At 43.9% G+C, this 24,638-nt stretch overlaps 1 protein-coding gene across 1 annotated transcript in view; it reads left to right on the top strand.

Annotated features, from left to right (window-relative positions):
- The window catches only part of SLC51B (SLC51 subunit beta), a 65,377-nt gene extending 41,740 nt beyond the window's left edge, over window positions 1–23,637 (top strand). The window contains exon 4 of the mRNA XM_069222825.1: window positions 20,955–23,637. Within this exon, the coding sequence (XP_069078926.1) occupies window positions 20,955–21,219 (265 nt within the window). The 3' untranslated portion in view covers window positions 21,220–23,637. The remainder of the gene's footprint in view (window positions 1–20,954) is intronic.
- The last annotated feature ends 1,001 nt before the right edge of the window (window positions 23,638–24,638 follow it).

The following is a 24,638-nucleotide window of genomic DNA, read 5'->3' as shown; positions in this document are numbered from 1 at the left end:
AATTACCTGTACCTGGACACGTTGGAGGTCGGTGAATCTTTTAACCGAGTCGGGCTCTCCTCATCCTCAATAATCGAGTCACTCAGATCAATAATCAATAACTGTTGTAATCGGTTATCAGCACTCACTTAATAGATCAATATAACACATCAGAAATCAATAACAGTTGGTATTTCGGCGCACCATGACCTTTCAGTCATGAATAACCACACCAGTTTATTAAAAGTTAGTGAATTTATTTCCCTATATTAACAAAGCTAGCACGATATATATGTGCCTCAAAACCAATTGATATATGTATATGAACATTACTAGCTGTCCATAACGGCGGAAGAAACGCAATCTACGTAAAATCTGAATAATGATACACTCTGTTATAGCAATGCAAATCACCAATGTGACTAACTGTATTTGACTAATTGCATACATTCGGTCAGCATAACAAGATTTCAATTCTTCATGATACATTGAATGAATACCTCAACTAACCTCTAATTAGCATTGGCATGTGGGACTTCATGCAAAACGAATTTAGTCAACACAAATTTGGAAAAGTTCTAGCTAGGATCCTATCAAAATAGCAGTTGGTACCTAAAAGAAAGAAAAAAAACCAATGCATAATACATTTATCCTTTCATATTTACCAAATACAATCAGCATTCAAGAAAAGTCTTCGTCCTTCAGGTACCGGTTGATCAGCATGGGGTAAATTTCAAAGGGGCAAAGTTAAGGGCAAGCTTCCTTGCAACGGCAAGGAGAATAGGGCAAAGTTATTGCATGGGCAAGGCAGGGCAAATCAAAGTTAAAGTCTCTAGGGTGAGAATTCTTAAAGTCTCCTTCTCTCAGATAGAGAAAAGGGCATCAGGGTGTCGTCCAAAATGGAGTCTGGCATCAGGCTTCAAACTGGCATCGAGGAAAATGGCTGACTTCTCTTTGTCCGGTGGGTTTAAGTAAGAAACATTCCAAATTCTATAGGGTCTTCCATTGGAGGGTTCATAGGTTGGCTTCAAATTGTCCAATCAAAAATTGTCTTTTACTAGCGCCCATTTATGCATGCACTGTCCTTGGCGCCTTGGAACACAAATTGTATCATGGTTTGCCAATTATTTTACTATCTGTACCTTCATTGTCCGCACCTGCAGAGACTGACCTTGTATCAAAGGGGATGTAACCGGCCTAGCACGAAACCTTGGAGATAAGTGTACCAGCCAGTTTCTACTGGAAAAATACAACTTCAAGCAAGAATATATTTCATTAATTCAAGGAAGAAAAGAATCACGCAGTTAGAATTTGAAACCAAGCAACTAGGCCAAAGCCTGTACTAAATTTAAGCTAAGCAAAACAGTTTTCAAACAAGAAATCATAGCATACATTTGCGATCATGACGGATTAATACATTTTTAATACTTCATGATTAATAAAGCTCGTTTATAATGATGGCGAACTGCCCCGAGGGCACAATTTCCCTTGTACATTATTTCTTTTACTTAAAATCACACTTCAATATATATGTCGGTTACACAGTATACATGAATATATGTCGAACCCTCTTTTTCTGCGTCATCAATCCCTCCTCTGATGACTAATTATGTCATCACATCAAATCTACCCACAAATTTTATTCCATTAAAATTCTGTATAGTAATTTGGCACTTCAGTCAATTTCCTTTTTCTTTTAGTCCCTTTTGACTTCTCCCTATAAATTTCCACCATTTTGTTCTCTATTTTCTCTTCTCTTTTTCTTTTTTTCCTTGCTTTTAACATTTTGAAAGCTTTCCATATTCCCCAAGAACCTAATAGACAAATTAATATTATTAATATTCCCTTTACTATTTTTAGTAACAATCCGTTCCAAACGTTGCTGAGCCAATTTCCCACAGAAGCAAATCCTTTTCCAATTTTCTCCCAAACTCCGGGTTCTTTCAATTCCTTTAAATCTACACTTTCTCTAGTTAAATTTGTAAGCATTGTTCTAATTTTTCCACTGTTGTCGGGTATATAGGTACAACAGTGACGCGTGGCAAGCATTTTGCAAACGCCGCCATCCTTTGCTAAAAGAATGTCTAAGGCAAGCCGATTTTGAAGAGTCATAGCTCTTTCTGCAGCGAGTTCAGCATCCATCAGGATTATAGCTCCCGAAAACTTTGTCAACATGTTATCCACAATAGTAGACAACTTTCGTATTTTGATTGAATTCAATATGACTCCTACTGAAGGAATCATAGCTCCAAATATATCTCCTACCACACCAGCAGCTGTCTCCCTTTTCTGAACATGATGTGATTCAGACAGCCTTGGAAATTTCTTTAAGTCATCTAACTGGTAAACCTTTGGGAACAATATTCCCAAATAACACCTCCCATACCATCCTTTAGGTAGACGATAATAGGCGTTGAGTCCACAAATATAATATACTCCAGGAATAACTGGCATGAACGTCCACTTTTGTTGAAATGCGTATGTGTGTTTACATTCACTCGTTCCCACAAAAACTGTGTCATAATATGATGGAAATCTATGTATACAAAATCTTCCCACATGCAATGTATCTAAGGCTATTTTCCCTTGTGTCTTTATTGCGGCAAAAGCATAATTATCTACAGACGTCCTTTCGTGCAACTCCTTCTCTAATTTCTCCTTCATTTCGTTCTTTCTGTCGTCAGTGCGGTCTAAAAATTCTATTTCTATTGGTGAAAGCAAGCATGTAAGGTTCTCCCTATGTGCGTGAGCTGTGTGGAAAGGGGACATTGGTTCGAAAAATCCCCTCATTAATTTGGCAGACCAATCTCTAGCTATCTTACTTAGGTGCCCTATTATGGGGACATATGCAAATGTAACATCGTAATTAGTATAGAAATAATGAATGTCCTTTTGAGCATAAAATCTGGAAGCTACTATACTACATGTAATTCCATACGTAAGAGGCATGCTGTGATACGTTACCCCCTCCACTACTGAGGTAGGTATTTGTGTACACACATAACAATCTTTCGCATCCATGGTCTCAACATACTCACTCAGTAAGCGATAGAAAACGTTAGATGAAAGTTCCTTCTTATCATGCAAGTGTCTCTCGTCTTGCTCGAGTCTCTTCAGAGCTGTTAGTTCAGTAACGATAATAGGTTTAGAAGTAGAAGCATCATTCGTCTCACTCTCGCCTTTACCATGCATTCCAAGAACTATTGCTACAATTATTAGTACGCATGCGATCAGTAAGCCTATACACATGTATTTACAACACTTCATTTTACGCCCCTGTGTAGTGAAGCTAGTCATGATCTGTAGAGAATCAGAAAGCTGAAGACACTTTATGAAAGCGTATTTGCAGTTTTTTTTTTTTTTTTTTTTTTTTTTTTCTAAGTTGCAAGTATTTACAAAGCTGAACGAGTTCAATGTTCACACAGTTTCTTTAGCAGCTTAGGGCCGCCAGGGCCACCGACCACGGGAGCACTGCCAACAGGCTGGCGGTGCTCCCGAGGGCATTCTGAGGGTAAACCGGCGGTCTCCCGCCGGTTTACCACTGTCCGTTGGAATCCTCTGAGGCGGCGCAGCTTGCTGCGCCGCCGAGGGGATTCTGACACCCCCTACCGCCATCCTGTTCCTGGCGGTTCGCCCGCCAGGAACAGGATGGCGGTAGGGGGTGTCGCGGGGCCCCTGGGGGCCCCTGCAGTGCCCATGCCAATGGCATGGGCACTGCAGGGGCCCCTGTAAGAGGGCCCGCTTGTATTTCACTGTCTGCTTAGCAGACAGTGAAATATGCGACGGGTGCAGTAGCACCCGTCGCACCTTCCTACTCCGCCGGCTCGATTACGAGCCGGCTTCATCGTGGGAAGGACGTTTTCCCCTGGGCTGGCGGGCGGCCTTTTGGAGGCCGCCCGCCAGCCCAGGGGAAACCTCAAAATACCCACCGCGGTCTTCCGACCGCGGTACGGTATTTTGGCGGCTCCCGCCGGGCGCGCGGTGACCGCGCCCGGCAGGAGTCAGAATGACCCCCTTAGTCTCTTATCGGTTAGCAGCGTTGTCTCAAAATCGGTTTCAAAGTCAATCAAGTTAGCAATGTCTTAGCCGGTTGAAAAGTCAATCAGGTTAGCAATGTCAAGTTAGCAATGTCTTAGCCGGTAAAAGAAAATCAATCAAGTGATCAATGGTTTCAATCAACAGAGTCCATAAAGTTTTTATTTCCAAAATGAAGTTCTGCCTCTTCGTTCTCAAGGCTGAGGGATACGAATTCGTCTGACCAATCGTTATTGGCTACGTATGCCCACTCCGGACCGGAATACATCCTGCTCGGTATCCTTTTTCTTTTCAGTTTTGCATCTCTCTTTGATTCTGTCTCACTGGTACTTTCCTCTTTGGCCAAGTCCTTTTCTTCACTTGATGTTGGTACCACGACAGACACTTCCTTTCTTTTCTCTTTCACTCTTGGCCCTTCACTGTCGTTCAACGTTTCTCTAGTTCTTAGTTTTACTGGTGATATGCTCGGTCTTCTCTTTGCACTGTGTCCACTTGATGGACCTGCGATCTCTTCTGAAGAAGTTTGAACAGTTTCGTTCTGTTCTGCCTTGTCCCCTCCTTCTGGGGAGTCAATCAGGTTTTCCTTTTCCTTTTCTGTATCGTCTGCTTCTTGGAAAGCCCTCCTCTGATCAGGCTCTCCTGCTTCTTCACCTCTTTCGAGCCCTTTGTCACCGTTACTTTCTTCAGGCTCTTTGTCACTTTCAGCTGCTTCAGGCTCTTTGTTACCTTCAGCTGCTTCGTCGCTGTCTGAGGCTCCTCCTTGGTCTTCCCCAAGTGAATCGGTTGTTTCGTCCTCAGAGAATATTTCTCCCTCCTCTATTTCTGCCTGTTCGCTTCTAGCTCTGTTTTGCTCTGCCTCAGCTCTCAGCACTTTGTTATCAGGTACTGGCAGTTTCAGCGCTTCAACTTCCTCATCTGTGGGACACAACACCCTCTTTGTGTGACTGGCGTGAATCCAGTTGGGAACTCCCGCACACTTCACAGCGGTGGTAGTCGTCAAAATCACTTGGAAAGGTCCTTTCCAACGGGGTTCCAAACACGACTTCCTCACGTGCTTCTTTATCACGACCCAGTCACCTGCTTTCAGGGTGTGTCCTGGACCTTGGATCGGTGGCAAGGTGGTTGCCTCCACCTGGTGAGAGAAAGATCGAACCACATCAGCTAGACCTTTGCAGTAGTCTACCACCATATCATCTGTAATATTCAAAAGCGCATTTGCAGGAACTGCTGGAAGTCTCATAGCTCTGCCCATGAGAATCTCGTGTGGGGACAATCCAGTCTTTCTGTCAGGGGTGTTTCTCATTGACATTAGTACCAAAGGCAATGCGTCAGGCCATTTCAAATTTATCGATGCACATATTTTCGCCATTCTCGATTTCAATGTGCCATTCATTTGCTCCACTAGACCTGATGCTTCAGGGCGGTAGCTACAATGCAGCTTTTGCTCAATGTTCAGTGCTGCACAGAGCAATTTTATTACTTCATTATTGAAGTGACTTCCCCTATCTGATTCTAAAGAGATCGGGAATCCGAAACGTGGTATTAACTCTCTCAAGAGTAGTTTTGCAACTGTGAGACTGTCGTTTCTGCGTGTAGGGTATGCTTCAATCCAGTGACTAAAAATGCACACAATCACCAACACATACTTCAAGCCTCCATGCACAGGCATCTCAATGAAGTCCATTTGCATCCTGCTGAATGGACCCCCTGCTCTTCCAATATGGCTCAAATTTACTACTGTTCCCTTCCCTGCGTTCATCTGTTGGCAAATGACGCAGCGGTGGCAAACTGCTTCAGCAACTTGACGGAATTTGGGGTTAAACCAATCAGTTTTAAATAACCTAATCATGGCATCCCTCCCAAGATGAGCTTGTCCATGGTAAAATCTGGCTATCCGTGTCAAAAGGCTATTTGGAAGAACGAATTTCCCTTCACTTGAAACCCATAATTCATCTAGTCTCTTTACACATTGTGATTTAGTCCACGAGAGTTTTTCATCCTCACTGACACCATTCTGTAGGGATTTCAATTCATCCATTGTATCTATAACTTTTAGAGCAAATATTTCGCTTTGTTCAAGTTCTGGTTCACTTATCAAATTCCATTCATCCCTGAGCAATATACAGTTCAATGTGCAAAACCTTGCGACTTGATCCGCATATCCATTTCCTAGGGAAACATAGTCCTGTCCCTTCGAGTGTGCACTGCACTTCACCACTGCTACTTCCCGTGGTAACTGAATGGCATGTAACAATTCTCTTATTCTTTCACCATTTTTCACTGGTGATCCTGAAGAGGTCATGAAGCCTCTCTGTGACCACAATTGTCCAAAATCATGCACTATTCCAAACCCGTATTGGCTGTCAGTGTAAATGGTAACTTTCATTAGTGCAGAAAGTTGGCATGCTCTAGTAAGAGCTACCAATTCTGCTACTTGTGCAGAGTAAACCCCCTGAAGCCAAGAGGCTTCCAGAACACCTGTTACAGTACATACAGCATACCCTGCTTTCAATACACCCAGTGCATCTCTTAAACATGAACCATCAACAAAAATGATTTGATCATTTTCTTCTAATTTGGTATCTTTGATATCAGGCCTTGGTTTGGTGCAAAATTCAGTCACCTGAAGACAGTCGTGCTCGATGTCTTCAGCGTTCTCAATTTCAGCATTTTCACTGGGAAACAAGGTTGCTGGATTCAACGTAGTGCACCTTTTCAGCTGCACATTAGGTGATCCCAGAATTATTGTTTCGTACCTTGTGAGTCTAGCACCAGTCATGTGCTGTGTTCGGGAACGTGTCAAAAGTATCTCGACTGAGTGAGGGACCATGACTGTTAATGGGTGTCCCATCACTATTCCTTCACTCTGAGTGAGGCTGATACCAACTGCTGCTACGGCGCGCAAACACCCTGGCAGTGCTGCTGCGACCGGATCCAAAGTAGCTGAAAAATACGCTACTGGTCTGTTTATGCCACCATGGGCTTGGGTCAAGACAGACATGGAACGTGCATCACGTTCATGACAAAACAATGTGAAAGGCTTTGTGTAATCAGGCATACCTAAAGCTGGAGCCCTGCACATGCATTCTTTCAATTCAATAAAAGCATCCATCTCATCTCCTTTCAGCTCAATTTCATCCAATGCATCCTTCTGGGTCAGTTTCAGTAAAGGTTTTGCTAGAGTTGAGAAGTTGGGAATCCATTGGCGACAGTAGCTCACCATCCCCAAAAACTTCCTCACCTCCCTCCTCGTCTTTGGTGGACTCATTTGAAGTACACTTGTTATTCTTTCCTTCATTATTCTCCGTGACCCTTTCTCTATTTGATGACCCAAATATTTCACTTTCTTCTGACAGAACTGCAATTTTGAAGGAGACACCTTGTGTCCATTCCTTCCCAAATGGTTCAATAGGGCAATGGTGTCGGCTGTGCAGTCACTTTCTGTCTTGGATGCAATCAGTAAGTCATCAATGTACTGTACTAGGGTTGACTCGAATGGCAATTCTAACGCTTCCAAGTCTTTCTTTAGAATCTGATTGAAAATTGACGGTGACTCCGAAAACCCTTGAGGAATTCGACACCAACTGTAAACTCTGTCTAAGAATTTGAAACAAAAGAGAAATTGGCTGTCCTCATGAAGAGGCACCGAAAAGAATGCTTGTGACAAGTCGATGACTGAGAACCACTCGGCATCGCGAGGGACTTGAAACATTATCACAGCTGGATTTGGTACTACATGGCAGCATTTAATTATGATGTCATTTATTTTCCTCAAGTCCTGCACAATTCGGACCTTTCCACTTGGCTTTATTAGTCCCATGATTGGTGAATTACATGGACTGCTTAACACTTCTTTTAGTACTCCCTGTTTTACAAACTCGTCAATGAGTTGGGCGACTTTCATGAGGGTGTCTTGTGCCATATGGTATTGTGGGGTCTGGGGAAAGGTTACATTGGGTTTTACGGTCACTTTCACTGGTTCCACTCCTTTCACCAATCCCACCTCTTTTCCTGTCATATCCCACACTTCTTTTCCGACTGTTTCCCGTAATTCAGCTGGAATATCTGCTTCAGTGATCATCGGAAAAAGGGTAATCAGAGGATATTATTCATCGACAGTTTCCATCTCATCCCCTTCTACACTGTCCTCTTCTTCCCCATCACTGCTCGTCTGAATTCTAACTCCATCGTTCGAACACATAATCGAACATCCCAATTTGCACAATAGGTCTCTCCCTAACAGTGATATCGGGCTTGAGTCACATACCACAAAATTATGTGACCCTTGATAGTTACCAATTCTGACTTGTACTGGATCTGTGATTGGGTTCGTCAGGTACCTGTTTGCTACTCCCACTACTTGAACTGTTCTCCCTGAAAGTGGCAGATTTGGTACTTCAATGCTCCTAACAGTGGAACGTGTAGCTCCTGTGTCAACCAAGAATGAAACACGATAGCCCATAACTCTTCCCTCCACATACGGGCCCTTTTGATCAACTTCCAAGGATGCTGCAAGCACACAATTTCCCTCCTCATCTGAACTTTCACTCTCCCATGCATCATTTATTCCATTCTCACTGTGTAACGGGAACTGATGTACTGTGTCATTTTGATTTATTCCTTGACCCGTGACCTGTTGAGGAAGCATTGCTTGCTGCTGATTCATTGGTGCTAAGGGTATTTGCATTTGCTGATTAGGTACCATAGGAAACTGCTGTTGCATTGGCTGCAATTGTGTCATTTGCACACGAGGCATTTGCACCTGTTGCGGTTGCATGGGTTGTAGACCCTGCATCTGGTTCATATTGTTTTGAAAATTTGGATTCGGACCTCTCAGTTTCGGTCCTCTCATAGTCTGAAATGCATTGACATCATTGTTTTGCTGACCTACACCTTCCTGCACCATCATTGGGCACTCCCGTTTCCAATGCCCGACAATTCCGCACGTGTGACATGGCATCACCTTCTTCATTGCCTGTATACCATTTGGAATCATAACGGTATTCAAATCTGGACCATTATTCACAAAACCTCCTCGACCTCTGCCTCTCATCTGTGGCTGAAACATAACATTTCCCTGTTGCTGCTGCTGCGGCATCTGTTGTTGAAACCCTTGCAAACCTTGTAAACCTGTCTGAGCTGCTCTGAGCTGCATCACCATCACCTTTTCCTTCAATCTTTTCTGCTTTGTCTCAATCTCATCACTGCAGTATTTTGCATAATTCAACACTTCATCGATCGACTTTGACTGCCAACAAATCAAATGCGATTTAATCATCTGGCTAATTTCGGGTCTCAGCCCTTCCACAAACCTGAACACAAAATGGAGCATGTCTTTTGGTTCAATCGTTTCCGTGCCACTGTAATTTTTAAACGCTTTCAACAACCTCTCATAATACGCGTGTATAGATTCTTTAACCTCTTGAGCGGTCCTGTCAATCCTTTGCCAATCCACATTTTTCGACGCAACCTTGGTTTTCAAGTGCTCGATCACCTTGTGGTACAAACTCATTACCATAGGTGATGGCGCACCTGTGTCCCTATCTCTCTCTGGTTCACTCGTCGGCCAACCTACAGCCCTTTTACAATCTTCCCACAAATCAGCCGGAACCACAATTTCAAATAAGGTATTCAGGTCTTCCCAGAGACACTTCGCGAGCTTCACAAATCTATCCGTTTGTTGATACCACTCAATCGGCTTCTCTCTCAATTTGGGAAAGTCATCCGTAAAGGATTGAATATCGCACCTGTGCCATGGTACATGCACAAGTTTTCCCCCTGCTGTCTCTCTCATTGGTAACATGGTTATCAGATCGTCATTCTGTTGTTTTTTCTCACTTCGTTCTGAAGTGTTTTCCTTCTTTTTATCCTTTTTCTTGACCCACCTGCTTTCCCACTTGTCTAAACATCTCCAAACCTGTGCACTCTGCAGTATCTCTTTAAGGTGTGTTTTCATCCCTGCGGATCTCATGTGTTCAAAATCTTTTGTCTCGAAGTCTAACCTGTAACTTCTGCTCAGGTGTTTGGTCTTACCTATATCGATCTCGTTTCTGTCTGCAATTTCTTGTAACTTCTTATGTATGTTGCTCACTTCTCTTGTAATCCTAGGGCACATGTATCTTAGTTCTTCCTCTGTGTATGATTCTAATCTGTTCAAACCCATTGTTCCTTCTACCAGTTCATCTGCCTCCATCCCCAACCTTATTTTATTCAGGTATTCTTCTCCCTTCCCGCTTGATGTACTCTGTGGGGAGTTCAGGCTGTTGAACCATTGTGTCAACTGTTACGCGTTCAGTCCCATCAATGTAGCAGTTACATCAACTGCCATCGACGGTTTCTGTAATGTTTCAGTCTGTGAGGTTAACAGTACTAATAGTGGTGGATGTGACCTTACCACGGTTGACGGCGCACAAATTGGAATTGGACTAAACTCCGACAAGGACCCAGATCCATTTGGCAGTGCCGCTATCGGAGTTGTCTCTGGAGTGGTTTCTATGCATCTTCTCCCTGTCCCATTCTGTATCACTAACCCTTGGTCGCTGGTGCTTGAATTTGCCTGTATGTACAGTGGTACTGGTGGACCTACAGTGATAGGTAGAGATATTGCATCTGGATTCTGTCTGTTCCCCGAATTCTGTGGCATGTTAATCCCCACATTATGGTTCATCATTGCTGGCATACCTAACTGGCTCTCTACCACTCGCACTTCTTGTGTCTGCTTTTGGGGCATCGAGAACTGTGTTGATTCAGGTTGAATCAATGTCGGTCTCTGATAGTTTTGTCCTCCCTGCGCCATTGAATCGGAAGTCATTCCCACATTATGCTCATCGCAATAGTGCCTTTGAACCTGTGGCTGATAGTTATCAGCAGGTTTCAATGTTGGCACGTCTGGGTACATCCTCTGAACCCGTGGTATTCGTGGTGAGAAAGGCATGTCAGAATTGCTCGGCCTCTGAGATCTTCTCAAATTTGGCGTCACATTACCCTGGAGGGGCAGTACTAATGCTTGAGCCTTTTTCGCTTTCCACATATGGTGGTGGGCGATCATTCAGTAATTGTATAATGAACTCCTCATCATCTGACTCGTCTCCCCTTTTCGAGTTTCTATTGCTCTCTCCTTCCCTGGACTGACTCCTGTTTGTCTTACAGGTGGCTTTCCTTCCTTCCGTCTCCTCTTCCTCAGCAATCGCTGGAAACAATTTAATTCCCTGCAATACGTCTGATCTCCAAACCTTTTGTGTGCTGTCCCATCTAGCATCCGCTAGGGTCTTTTCTACTTTCCTTATTCTTGTCTCAAATTTCTTTTGTTGTTGATTTCTAGCTATTAGCTCCCAAATTGCCAATGCCTCAAACTGTGCTGGCCTTGGGGGTACTTTCATGTCGTATAGCGCAAACCTCAGATTTTCTAAAACCCTTAGGTTAAACGACCCGTGGATAGGGAACGCTACACTTCCATGTTTTTCTGTTAATTTGCACCATTGCTTTAGCCAAAGACACGGCGCTACACCCTTTTCTTCAATGACGATGTAAGCTGGTGTACCCCCAGGCGGTGTTTCTTCTCCTACATTTGCTTTAATATAAACATCTCCCCTCATGGCACTCTTAAATGCTTTGAAAAATTTCATCCTTCCGTCTTTTGTTTTTCTGACAATATGTAATCAATAAGTGACTTTAATTCCCGGAATACTCTTCGCTTGCCTTTCCCCTTTCAATTGCGCTTCACGGACTGCGTCCAATCCGTGCGCGACCCTTCTCACCAACCGACCTATCCCAGCGCGGCTCCTAGTGACGTCACACTCACACACTGCGGCTGACAAAGTCCTGCGGCTTGTCCTCTTTTCATTCGGCTTCACTCATAAACTAATTTCTGCAATATAACGCGAGCACTTAACCAAAAGAATAAAACAGATCTGTCGGTTTACTATAGGAAGGGTAACACAATCGCTTCTGAAACCTTAGGGATTTTTCACTAGCCTCGGCAGTTATTCCATCTTTCTTGGTTTCCCACTTTCGCAAGCAAAATTTGACCCGCAAACTTTACTCTCAACTGATCAATGAACTATTCTAGTGCACTTTAGAATTCGTCAAACCTCAAAGTCGAAGTTTTCTTTCACTCTGCAACATTCATACCGACTTGTTGACCACGCCCGATCAACCTATTAAACCGACCAGATCACAACATCAAACAAGTGTCACATACACTTTTCAACATACTCCGGAGTCTCTTGACCTCGCAGGGCCCGTCTCAACATCAACAACCACGTGGACAATTTTTTTTTTTCTGCTCAAAGCGCCACACACATGTGAAGTTCGACGACTTCCCTACTCTCACACCTTTGGAGTAACACTCCTCTAATATCTTTTAACCCCCCCTTAAAATCCTCACAAACTTCTCAATTAATCTGCGGCAATAAGCTGTGCAAGCGCGAAACCCTAACTTCACTCATACCGTCACTAGAAACGCTGAGACCGTTCTCATACCTGCATGTTCCTCATTCGCAAGCTCCGAGATCCCGGGAAAGTCATCGGGGACTTAGGGCATCATCATCTCTCCAACTTGTTTTATCAAAGAAAATTCTAACCTGACTCTGTCTATTGTTCGGATGGGGTCCCAAAGGGCTAAACCATCAATCTCTGCTACCATCTACTGATAACGCGTCCAGCCCTTATAAATTACCTGTACCTGGACACGTTGGAGGTCGGTGAATCTTTTAACCGAGTCGGGCTCTCCTCATCCTCAATAATCGAGTCACTCAGATCAATAATCAATAACTGTTGTAATCGGTTATCAGCACTCACTTAATAGATCAATATAACACATCAGAAATCAATAACAGTTGGTATTTCGGCGCACCATGACCTTTCAGTCATGAATAACCACACCAGTTTATTAAAAGTTAGTGAATTTATTTCCCTATATTAACAAAGCTAGCACGATATATATGTGTCTCAAAACCAATTGATATATGTATATGAACATTACTAGCTGTCCATAACGGCGGAAGAAACGCAATCTACATAAAATCTGAATAATGATACACTCTGTTATAGCAATGCAAATCACCAATGTGACTAACTGTATTTGACTAATTGCATACATTCGGTCAGCATAACAAGATTTAAATTCTTCATGATACATTGAATGAATACCTCGACTAACCTCTAATTAGCATTGGCATGTGGGACTTCATGCAAACGAATTTAGTCAACACAAATTTGGAAAAGTTCTAGCTAGGATCCTATCAAAATAGCAGTTGGTACCTAAAAGAAAAAAAAAAAACAATGCATAATACATTTATCCTTTCATATTTACCAAATACAATCAGCATTCAAGAAAAGTCTTCGTCCTTCAGGTACCGGTTGATCAGCATGGGGTAAATTTCAAAGGGGCAAAGTTAAGGGCAAGCTTCCTTGCAACGGCAAGGAGAATAGGGCAAAGTTATTGCATGGGCAAGGCAGGGCAAATCAAAGTTAAAGTCTCTAGGGTGAGAATTCTTAAAGTCTCCTTCTCTCAGATAGAGAAAAGGGCATCAGGGTGTCGTCCAAAATGGAGTCTGGCATCAGGCTTCAAACTGGCATCGAGGAAAATGGCTGACTTCTCTTTGTCCGGTGGGTTTAAGTAAGAAACATTCCAAATTCTGTAGGGTCTTCCATTGGAGGGTTCATAGGTTGGCTTCAAATTGTCCAATCAAAAATTGTCTTTTACTAGCGCCCATTTATGCATACACTGTCCTTGGCGCCTTGGAACACAAATTGTATCATGGTTTGCCAATTATTTTACTATCTGTACCTTCATTGTCCGCACCTGCAGAGACTGACCTTGTATCAAAGGGGATGTAACCGGCCTAGCACGAAACCTTGGAGATAAGTGTACCAGCCAGTTTCTACTGGAAAAATACAACTTCAAGCAAGAATATATTTCATCAATTCAAGGAAGAAAAGAATCACGCAGTTAGAATTTGAAACCAAGCAACTAGGCCAAAGCCTGTACTAAATTTAAGCTAAGCAAAACAGTTTTCAAACAAGAAATCATAGCATACATTTGCGATTATGACGGATTAATACATTTTTAATACTTCATGATTAATAAAGCTCGTTTATAATGATGGCGAACTGCCCCGAGGGCACAATTTCCCTTGTACATTATTTCTTTTACTTAAAATCACACTTCAATATATATGTCGGTTACACAGTATACATGAATATATGTCGAACCCTCTTTTTCTGCGTCATCACCACCCACATGAGTAGTCCTGTAAACATGTCTCAGGCCTGCCACTGCAGTGTCTTTGTGTGCAATTTTGCACTGCCATGTCCACCTGACAAGTGCACCCACTTGCCAAGCCCAAACCTTCCCTTTTAGTACATGTAAGGCGTCCCTAAGGTAGGCCCAGACAGTCCCATAAGCAGGGTGCAGTGTATTTTACATGTCCTGATAGCGAAATACTACCCAATTCGTTTGTCACTATTGCGATGCCTATCTCTCCCCCTGGTAACATAGGGATTGCCTTGAAATATCTCTAAACCGTAATTTCCCATTGGGAGCAGATGGAGATGTGGAGTTTGGGGTCTCTGAACTCAATTTAAAAATACATCTTTTAGTAAAGGTGGTTTTTAACTTGTGTGTTTGAAATTGCCAGTTTTAGAAAATGTAAAAAGAACAAGTGATGGACGAAATGCTGAACAATGTCAAACATTCACCCCCAGTACAAATATCTGGGCCTAAATCCATTGTTTTTTTTTGCTATCCATGCCATTCCAGTTTGGACACAGCCATATGCAAATCAGTCTTGACTCCAGGCCAGGACTTTCCTAAACTGGAAGCAAGCTTCCTGGAACCGGTTTCAGGCACCCACCATCAGCCAGGCTAGCTTTACTCCATTGGCATGGAGAGCACGACGTTGCATTTTCTTGCTTAACTATTCCATGCCTCTGCCTGCCTGTGGAATGCACGCTTGGGTCAGGATGACAGTTGGGCTGGTTGTGAATTCACTCTAGACAGTCACACAAAGGGAGCTGATGTGTGCCCTGCATATCCTGATGGGTCTTCCTGGGCTAGAGTGGTAGGACGAGCTGACACTTACACCTAAACAGAGTTGTGCCTGTCCTTACACAATCCAGTCTCCAATCCCCTACAGTGTGTCTGGGACCAGGGCAGGAAAGGCAGGGCCTTGTGCATTGCAAAGACTTTCCTTTGAAGTTTGCCCACTTCAAAGGCAGAAATGAGTATAAATATTGGACCCAAAATCCCAGACCTTTAGAATACTTCTGGATCAAGAGGATACTCTGACAAGGAGAAGAGCTGTGTGAAGGTTTACTGACCCTTTGCTGTATGTGTGTTTTGCTGGGTCAGCCTGCAGTTGCTGCTTCTGCTTTGGAGAGGACAGAGACTGGACTTTGCTGTGTATCCTGCTTGTCAAGTTTCTCCAAGGGCTTGGACTGAGCTTGTCTCCTGTAAAGAAGGACTCAGGGATGTCTCAGGGACATCAAAGACTTCATCTGCCAGCCCATCTTGCTGAGGACCCTGACTTGCCAAGAGATGCCCACTCTAGTTCCTGCACCCTTGTAAGTGAAATCTGGCATAAAACAAGAAGAGACAGTCACATCGACTCCCAACGACTCCAGAACCGGCACTGCTGCTCGACTCAGTGCCTCTGGCTGCAGCCGAAGCTGTGGTCCCCGCTGAAGTGCGATGACTGCGTCTCACTCCGCAGGCCCAACGCCGCCAAAGCACCTCTGAAGTCCTGAAACATTGTGAGTCCCGAGTGCCATGCCACCAGCATCCATGACACCTGACCCAGCCGTGGCGCTGGTGACCCCGTAGTGTGACCAAGACCCCGAGAGGTCGCCCCATTGCGTCTTGACCTGCTGGACTCATTGGCCTCGCTGGATCGTAAGGGACCACTGCCTCGACAACACCTCACCTCTGCTGCCTCCATAAGGAACCAATGCCTCACCTCCCTGCATAGCAGTAAGGGGCCAACGCTCCACCTACTGCATAGCAATATGGAACTGATGCCACATCAGCACCAGTGACGCCTCACCTCCCCGACTCTGTGCCAAGTCTTTGATTCTGCCTCCTTTTAACTGGACCGGAACCGCGCTCCCTTGTCAGTGGTGTCGGACTGTTGGGAACTACTCCATCACGACGCCTTGATAGCACCAGTTGTAGCTAGTGTGTTTCTAAGCGCTTTTTTGGGGATTTAATTTTCTAAAATTCATATCTTTGCTTGTGCATGTTGGATTTTTGTCATTTTGGTCTTGATTTACTTAGATAAATATTAGCTATTATTTTAAACTGGTGTGGTGTCCGTTTGTATTGTTTTCACTGTATTACTGTGTGTGGGTACAAAAATCCTAATGCATTGCTTCTGAGAGAATCCTGACTGCTAGTGCCAAGCTACCTAGGGAGTGAGCAGGGGTTATTTTAGGAGTGTGACTCCCTTACCCTGACTAGTGTGAGGGTCCCTACTTGGACAGGGTGTAAACTGACTGCCTACTAGAGACCCCATTTCTAAGAGTGCCCCATCATCAGGACCACTCGAGTTTTGAGGCAGGAGAGGGCCAAATTATGCACCATGTTTCAGTGAATTATGCAGCAAGAACAGTAAATTATGCGGCATGATGCAGCACATTTTGTAATAGTGTTACTTTATTATTTCATAATTTTTTTAAACTTGGTACCCCTGCACAAAGCATAAAGAGGAGAGGAGGAAGGGATAGGGGTTATACTGCAATTAGCAGAGAGCAGTCTGTGGGGTCCTGCAGATCGGAGAGTGCAGTTAGGGCGATGGGTCAAAAACTTCAGTTAAGCACACATTTACGTGTACAAAAAATGTTTGTACTACAGGAGTGGAAAGAAGAGAGAGGAGACTACTACACAAAGCATAAAGAAGAGAGGGGAGATGGGTGGGGGCCATACTGCAAGCAGCAGAGAGCAGTGTGGGGGTCCTGTAGATCGGAGAGTTCAGCTAGGGCAATGGATGAAGAGATGAGCGCCATACACATGTTGATTAGATGCTTGTGATAGTAAAAAAAAGTGACAACAGCAAACATATGGATTTCACATAAGTTAAGACTTTTTCGTTGCAGTCTTTCTTTTTACTGTTTCCCAGTGAAAATGCAGTAAGTAGTGGACCATATGCCAAAGCAGACTACCAACCAGACACACTCTTCGATTCTTCTGTCTCCTCTAAGGAGGAGTTGTTTCCATCCTGAACCACCCATCGTAAATTCCAAAGAGGTGTGAGCAATTCACATAAAAGTAAGGTGAGAATAAACCCCAACACAGCTTCCTGCAACTTAAACATAACACTGAGTGTGTTAAAAAAAAAGTAAAAGGCTAGAACAGCTGAGACTAAGGGAAATACTTTTGAAATAAGGAAGGGTGTTTTAATAAAAACTAAAATAATTATTAATTTCCCAAAAATAATAAGGTAGGTTCTCTAATATGTGAAAACATGGTTGGTAGGTAGTACCGGCCTGCTGGTAATATTTGCTTTTACTCAGCATGGGTTTCCGATTTATAAAGCTGATATATTGGTCCAGGGTGAGCTGTACATTACAGCTGCCCACACAGAGAGTGCAGCTGAGGCAATGGGTGACGAGACGGGCGACTTGACATAGTGGGGGTGTGGAGGGGAGCTGCTGCTGTGTGAGAAATGGCTGTGATAGGAAGCAGGGACTATACATTACTGAACATTGCCAACAATGAAACGCAAGAGCATTTGAAAGGGAAATGCACAGGTAAATTGCTCTACCAACGAAAAAATAGCAGCAAAACAATGCAATTGGGACGCAACAACACAACCTCACTTCGTCCATAAAATATATTGTTTATAAAAATAAACTATTTACATTATTATAAGAACACACTTCCAAGGTATTAAAAAATTAAATATACACTGCGAAGCAGCACGCTGTGCTTTAAACGCGCACAAAGTTACACTTACAAAATTGTTTGCATTACAGTTACGAAAGCAAATAGTTTTCACCAAAAGATTTCACAATAACAGAAACACATTATAAACCAAAAATGCCATCAGTAAAACAGGTTACTCTAGCCACCAACCAAAAACATGATAGTGAAATAATAATAAACAAAATACAAACGAGTAAGGTAGCATGGAGGAGGGAGCAAAGTCTTTGAATGCACAGCAAATGTGACCAGATAGGATTTACAGCCCTGTTTACATCAGAGCTGGGAAACACGAGCGCTCCTCTCCAGTGCTCCAGATGAAAGATCTAAGTAGTCCCTGAATACATCTTAAAATGGTGAGCAGTGTATTTATATAGTAGTTGGTACAATCTCTGTGGGAGGACACGCAAAAAATGCTGCGACAAACAGGAACATTACCCAGTAACAAGCAAGGATTTTTAAAGGATACTGGCATAGACAAATGACAACCACTGGGCGAGCTGAACCTCACAAACCTTACAACAGGTCGCTAAGTGACAGTGCAAGCGCTAGCTAGGCTCAACCTAAAAAGGAGTGAAGGTACTGGAAGATTTGTTCCCGGGCGGGCTGTTTCAGGAACCTGTTAGCAATAATGCCCTGGTTGTGCTGTTGTATCACAGGATGAGAAATGCAGCAAGATCTACACTTGCTGACATACCAAAGCCCCCAATAGAATTGACAGTGCTCACTAAACTTATCAGAGCACCGACACAGGCAAAACAATTTCCTTTTCACACCGAGAGGGCACAAATGCTACAGTACCGCAGACAAACCGCCAAGAGGGAATGGGATTCTGATTTGGGGAGAGGGATCTCGGACAAAGCCTGGAAGTACTGCTGCACACAGGTGAAGGACACCCCCTTCATGTACCTGCATTGTATATGTTAAAAACCTGATTGCATTGTCTGTTTCACACCGGGGGTGGTATACAATGTAAGAAATGTAAAGCAACATAAAGCAATCAATGCGGCCTTCTCGCACATAGCCTGGGACTTCTCGGCCTTGACCCCTTATTGGGTAAAGGTGTTCTCTTCCTTAACAGAGATGCTAGAAATCCCTCTAGAGCCTGTACTGTAACTATCCCCCTAGGACCAAATATGGACTTACTCAAATCACTAGGTCGTTTCACATTAATGGCCATTCTGCTGGCCAAGCAACAGGTGATGGTGCGATGGATGTCGCCCATAGTCCCCACAGAAACAGCATAGTTAAAAGACATGGGTGGTCATTCCGACCTAGGCGGGCGGCGGTTGCCGCCCGCCCGTCGGAATCCGCCTGAATACCGCCCCGCGGTCAATTGACCGCGAGGGGTATTCTGACTTTCCCGCTGGGCCGGCGGGCGATCTGATTCAGATCGCCCGCCGGCCCAGCGGGAAAGCGCCTTCCACAAGGAAGCCGGCTCGGAATCGAGCCGGCGGAGTGGAAGGCGTGCGACGGGTGCAGCAGCACCCGTCACGCTTTTCAGTGTCTGCATCGCAGACACTGAAAAGCCTAGTTGGGCCCTGTTAGGGGGCCCCTGCCGTGCCCATGCCATGGGCATGGGCACGGCAGGGGCCCCCAGGGGCCCCGCGACCCCCCCTACCGCCATCCTGTTCATGGCGGCTTTCCCGCCATGAACAGGATGGCGGTAGGGGGGGTCAGAATCCCCTCGGCGGCGCAGCGAGCTGCGCCGCCTTGGAGGATTCTAAGGGTCAGTGGAAAACCGGCGGGAGACCGCCGGTTTTCCCGTTCTGACCGCGGCCAAAGCGCCGGGGTCAGAATGACCAAGGGAGCACCGCCGGCCTGTCGGCGGTGCTCCCGCCCCCGTTGGCCCTGGCGGTAGGGAACCGCCAGGGTCAGAATGAGGGCCATAGCCTCTTGCCACACGGCTATTGAGGAATACGGTGACCTCATGCACCCCAAGGTGCAGTCCAGAGATTATTGGGAACCCTACAGAGCATATTTACAATCAAAATAATCCAACACACCAACAGAGGCTCAGAATCTGGGAAAGAAATGTGATCGAAAATTAATATTTATTAGGGGGATATCACCTGGAAAATACACTGTTGACTAAAAATATAACTCGGAAAAATATAATTTGCCTGGAGATGTGTTTGTGTAGATGTAACTCTGATACACCTCTTCATATTTGCTATGACTGTCAAAGGTGAGTGAGATGAATACCTGTTTTCTGTTGTTATTTGCAAAAAAACCTCTTTTTATTAAAAAAAAGACCACTAAGACATCATCAACAATTATTGTTCATACTTCTTAAGTTAATTCTGTTTCATTTGTCATTTGTCTTTGATTTGATCTGTCATTCTGTATTTTTGTATGCTAGTGTTTCAGTTGTTAATGTAGTGAAGAGTGTGGATAAGAGACATCCCTTTCTGAGTCTGCTATAAAACAGACATAACGGAAGTAATCCACTCTGAATTAGTGCTTGTTGAATGTGCGTGCTGATTTGCTATTGCCAGTGTACAACAGTTTTCCAAAGCCAATTGTTCCCTTCCCTTTGCTCATAAGTGAACAGTTTCGCTTGTTGAAAGCTTTCTCTGCAACCAGGGAGGTCAGCGCTGCAGCTTCTGGTATTTCCATTCTTTTGAGAATAGTCTTTCAAGTATCATTTTTTAATAAATCAATATTGATGAGGACTGATTGGCTGCTGAGGCATGTTCTTTATTGTTTTACCAGTGATTTCTTAGTACATTGGCCCAGTAAAACATTCACCGTTTGGGGTTATTCCCAGGCTTGGAAATTACAGCAATGTCAACTTTGACCATTTGGCTTGTTTGCTTGAATGACCTGAATATCTTCAAGAACTATTTATGTATTTTTACACACTTTCATTACTTGAACTACGTCTTCTTTATGAGTGGGCTCTTTAATTTGCAGCATTTCATGAGCACGTTCACCAAAGCAGTGTTAATAATTACAAAAATACAGTATATAAGTGTGTCCGCCTCTTTTTCATACCAACCTCTTTGCATTCCTATCCTAGGAAGCGGAAACGCGACGGGCTGCACTCCACAGCTTCCATGGACATGAATTCGACGGGATTGGAGGCCAAGCAGGCCACAGTTTTTCTAAAAGAGAACGACAGCCCTTTGAGACAAGACCTGGAATTGGATAAAGGTCACGAAGCTGGAGAGATTGTGGTCGAATGGAAAGATGGGAACGTCACATCCTTGTACACAGATGTTGCGACGTCTGAAGTGAACAGATGGGAACAGCACCTCGTAGTAAAGAGAAGTGGCGACGTCTGAAGTTGAAACCTGTAAACCAGCACCGAAAGCTGCCAGATCTGACCAAAATCGTTGCATTACAAGACCATCTAGGAGAGGATGAACAGATACCAGTGGAGCTTTTAGAAGAAATGGTCTGTCATATGACTAACTGTATAGCCGTGCATGTCAAGGGACTCTACGTATGGGTACATTCAGGCCATAAAATGGGATTCAACTTTTTTTTTATAGCAGCAGCAAAAATCCCAGTGCATGTCTAACAGATTCATCACCGTGCAGGTGTCCCTAGTTCAACTCTGTATTTATCAGGCTCCCTCATATACACCAAAAAGACTTTTCAGTGTGTATTTAAAAGAATACCCCATATATATTCATCAGTACATCCGCTACATGCTTGCTTGGGCTCCCAGTGCATCTATTGGACTCTCCCATGCATACGTATAGTATCTATATATCTCGCACTACCCACACTGCATGTCAACTAGCATCAACAATTTATGTCCACCAATACTCACGCTGCCACCTTCCATCATCAGCACCGCATGTCTACCAGCATTACCACAGCTGCTCTACCACCATCAGTGCTACCTACTTACCACCTGTGCCAGTGCATAACATTACTGCATTTCTACCAGCCCACTATTGCGCATCCATCATCAGCCCCACTGGATGGCAACCAGCACGAACACTGCATGTCAACCAACATCCACACCACTATCTACCAGTAGCCACGCTACTTCCATCAGCCTAGCCACTACATATACCCAGTGCTTAATTTGTTAATAAAAAGGTGCCGGTGCCCAAAGCCCTCCCCTTAAACACTCGGCTGTTGCAATTAAATGTGTGAACACGGAATACTGAGGAGGCGTAATCCTGAAGCCATCTCGGGCCTCTTCAATCCACATCAAGCCACTCCCTGCCCATTCAGCTCACTCTTGCAGCTTTCTACTTTCTCCCTTTATGACGCCTTTTCGTTTTGCCTTCCTCCGTCTTTCCCATATGTGTCTTTTTCTCGCAACACATGCTTGAGGCAGAAGAATAAGCCCCGGCCCTAAGAAATAAGTGCCGGTGCTCAGCACCGGAAACAACAAGCACAAATTAAGCACTGCATACACCAGAATCGGCGCCACGTGTTTACCAGCGTCAGCCCTGCGCGTACCAATATCTTCCACATTCTTCCCCTAGTTTGCACCTGCATGTGTCCTCCCAGAATGGTTGCAGTGGGAGGGATGGGTATGGACCTATCACCGTCGGACAGTTGTATAGCCAAAGGTGTTCCTCTAGGTAGGCGCACATTATTTCAAAAGCACCAAAGGTATTAATGTCACCTTGTAGCGAAGTATGTTTTGCAACGAAATGGCTCGTCTGTTTAAAAGCCAACATCTCACATAATTTCTTGATACTGTGGAGGGGTTGGATAGTTCGGTGCGTCAGTTTCTGGAATACAAGTAGATAACAGATGTGGTTCAGGATAGCTGAGGCATGATTCCAAATTAGCCTACAGAAACAGGAGTGTTGCACGCCATCAAAGAATTGGGGTAGAGGCGTAAATGTCATACTGAGCAATGACTGATAACGAGACTTAGGACTTCCCAAGATTCAGACCCACTAGGGAGCTGGATAAAGAAGTCACAAAGGAAACACAGGGTAGAGTCTCTAGGTCCATAAAAAAGTGTCCACAACAGTAGCCTACAACTGATGCAATTCAGCTGTCTACAAAGGACTTTTTTCAATTCAAATTAACTTTATAACATAAAATGTCATTCCCGGTTTGCACCAGAGAGGTGGCTGATTTCGTTCAATTGCTGTGGGACCGCACCGAGGCACACACATTACACTCACGGTTCACTGGCAGGGTGACAACTCTCAGCACAACACAGACGTATCCTAGGTTTACTATCTGAGGATAAAGGGCAAATACGTATGGACAAAGAACAACTATCTGGCTTTTGAATTGACAACAAGGAATTCATGTTTTTTGAGTGTTCCAACATGGTTTAAAAATGCCCGGCTTGATTTCTGTCCTTCATCAGTAGAGTTCTTAATTAAGACCACCTAAAAACAACTTGAAACCCACGCACCACAGCAGATGGCTGCAGGATGCCAACAGAGACACTGTGGCACCCTCCAGGCCAGCACCCACTATGCATGCCAGGTGAGTGGCTGGTTAGTAATGTGAATCGGATGGACTTGATGAACTCTGTTTGAGGTAAACACACATTTATATCATTCTCAATTCTTTCACCAACTTTGTATTCTGATACAACTTTTTGAATTGTGTCTTGGGATCTATGTACATGTTGCTATGCCGTCTTGGTATTCTCAGTGAGTGCAACCTGGGATAATTTCTGCTTTGTACCTTTCAACTCTGTTTGATTGTATTTCTGTTTAACCCAATAAAAAACTTGCATGCACATTACATATTTATCAGCAACCACATTGCTTGTGTAAGCACCTTCATTGTATGGCTGGCCACTTTTAGCAGTGCATGTCTTCCAGCATCTCTACTGCATATCTATAGATTCACATTGAGTATGTACCAGCAACCACATGTCTTGCACACTAGCATCGGCAAGCTCTGTCTTCCAATTTCCTCATGTAATATCTACCACATCCCAGTAGGACATTTACCAAACTCACCACTGCATAGATATCAGTCACCACCTTAAGCCTGCCAGCCTCTCCTGTGCATATTTACCAGCATTTGCACTGAAAATCTGCCCTCTCCGCTCTACATTCACACTTCATATCTAGCCACACCTCTTGTCAACCCCAAAGAAGGTTTACCAGCATTTCTGCTCAAAATGTACCATTTCACCTTGTTTCCGACAGCATTGACGCTGTCCTCCTAAATCCACAATGCACAGCATCCAGCATATAATGCAAGTGCTGTAGCTAAATAAAGTGTTCCGTTCACTCGTGAGGCATAAGTATTTGTTCAAGTTTTTTTTCTTTACATAGCACTTAAACTCTAAAAGGGCACCAATTATTCTGCCAGTTCAGATATTATCTTATATTAAAGGTGGACCATAACACGTGAAAGTCACATTGAAGAGCTGAGTTCTGCGTTGTTTTATGAATCTTCTTTGATCCATTCAATGTTTTAACTAAACTGTGGTGTGATGAAACAAGATATGGTCTGTCATTTGGAAGCAAGGTGCCTCTGTGATAATATTAATGTATGTACGTTTGCCTGCTGTGTGGCGTTATTGACTGAGTGCAGAGGAATAGTGTCTGCCCAAATGATTCTTTATTGACTTTTGTGCTGATCAGTGTATAACTTCCTGCTTTGCTGGCAAGATCTTGGAGTGACCCTTTGCATGGAGGAGAGCAAGGCAAATTTCACAAGGTCTCAAACATTGATGGTCTTTTTTTTTACACTGGTTAAATGTTCATGCAGCATGATTCTTTATATTCTTTTGCTGTTCAATGTTCCCTTT

This window comes from Pleurodeles waltl, chromosome 3_1, assembly GCF_031143425.1.
Source record: "Pleurodeles waltl isolate 20211129_DDA chromosome 3_1, aPleWal1.hap1.20221129, whole genome shotgun sequence".
NCBI lineage: Eukaryota > Metazoa > Chordata > Amphibia > Caudata > Salamandridae > Pleurodeles > Pleurodeles waltl.
Note: the sequence above shows the minus strand (reverse complement) of the source record. Positions and strands in the feature narration are given on the sequence as shown.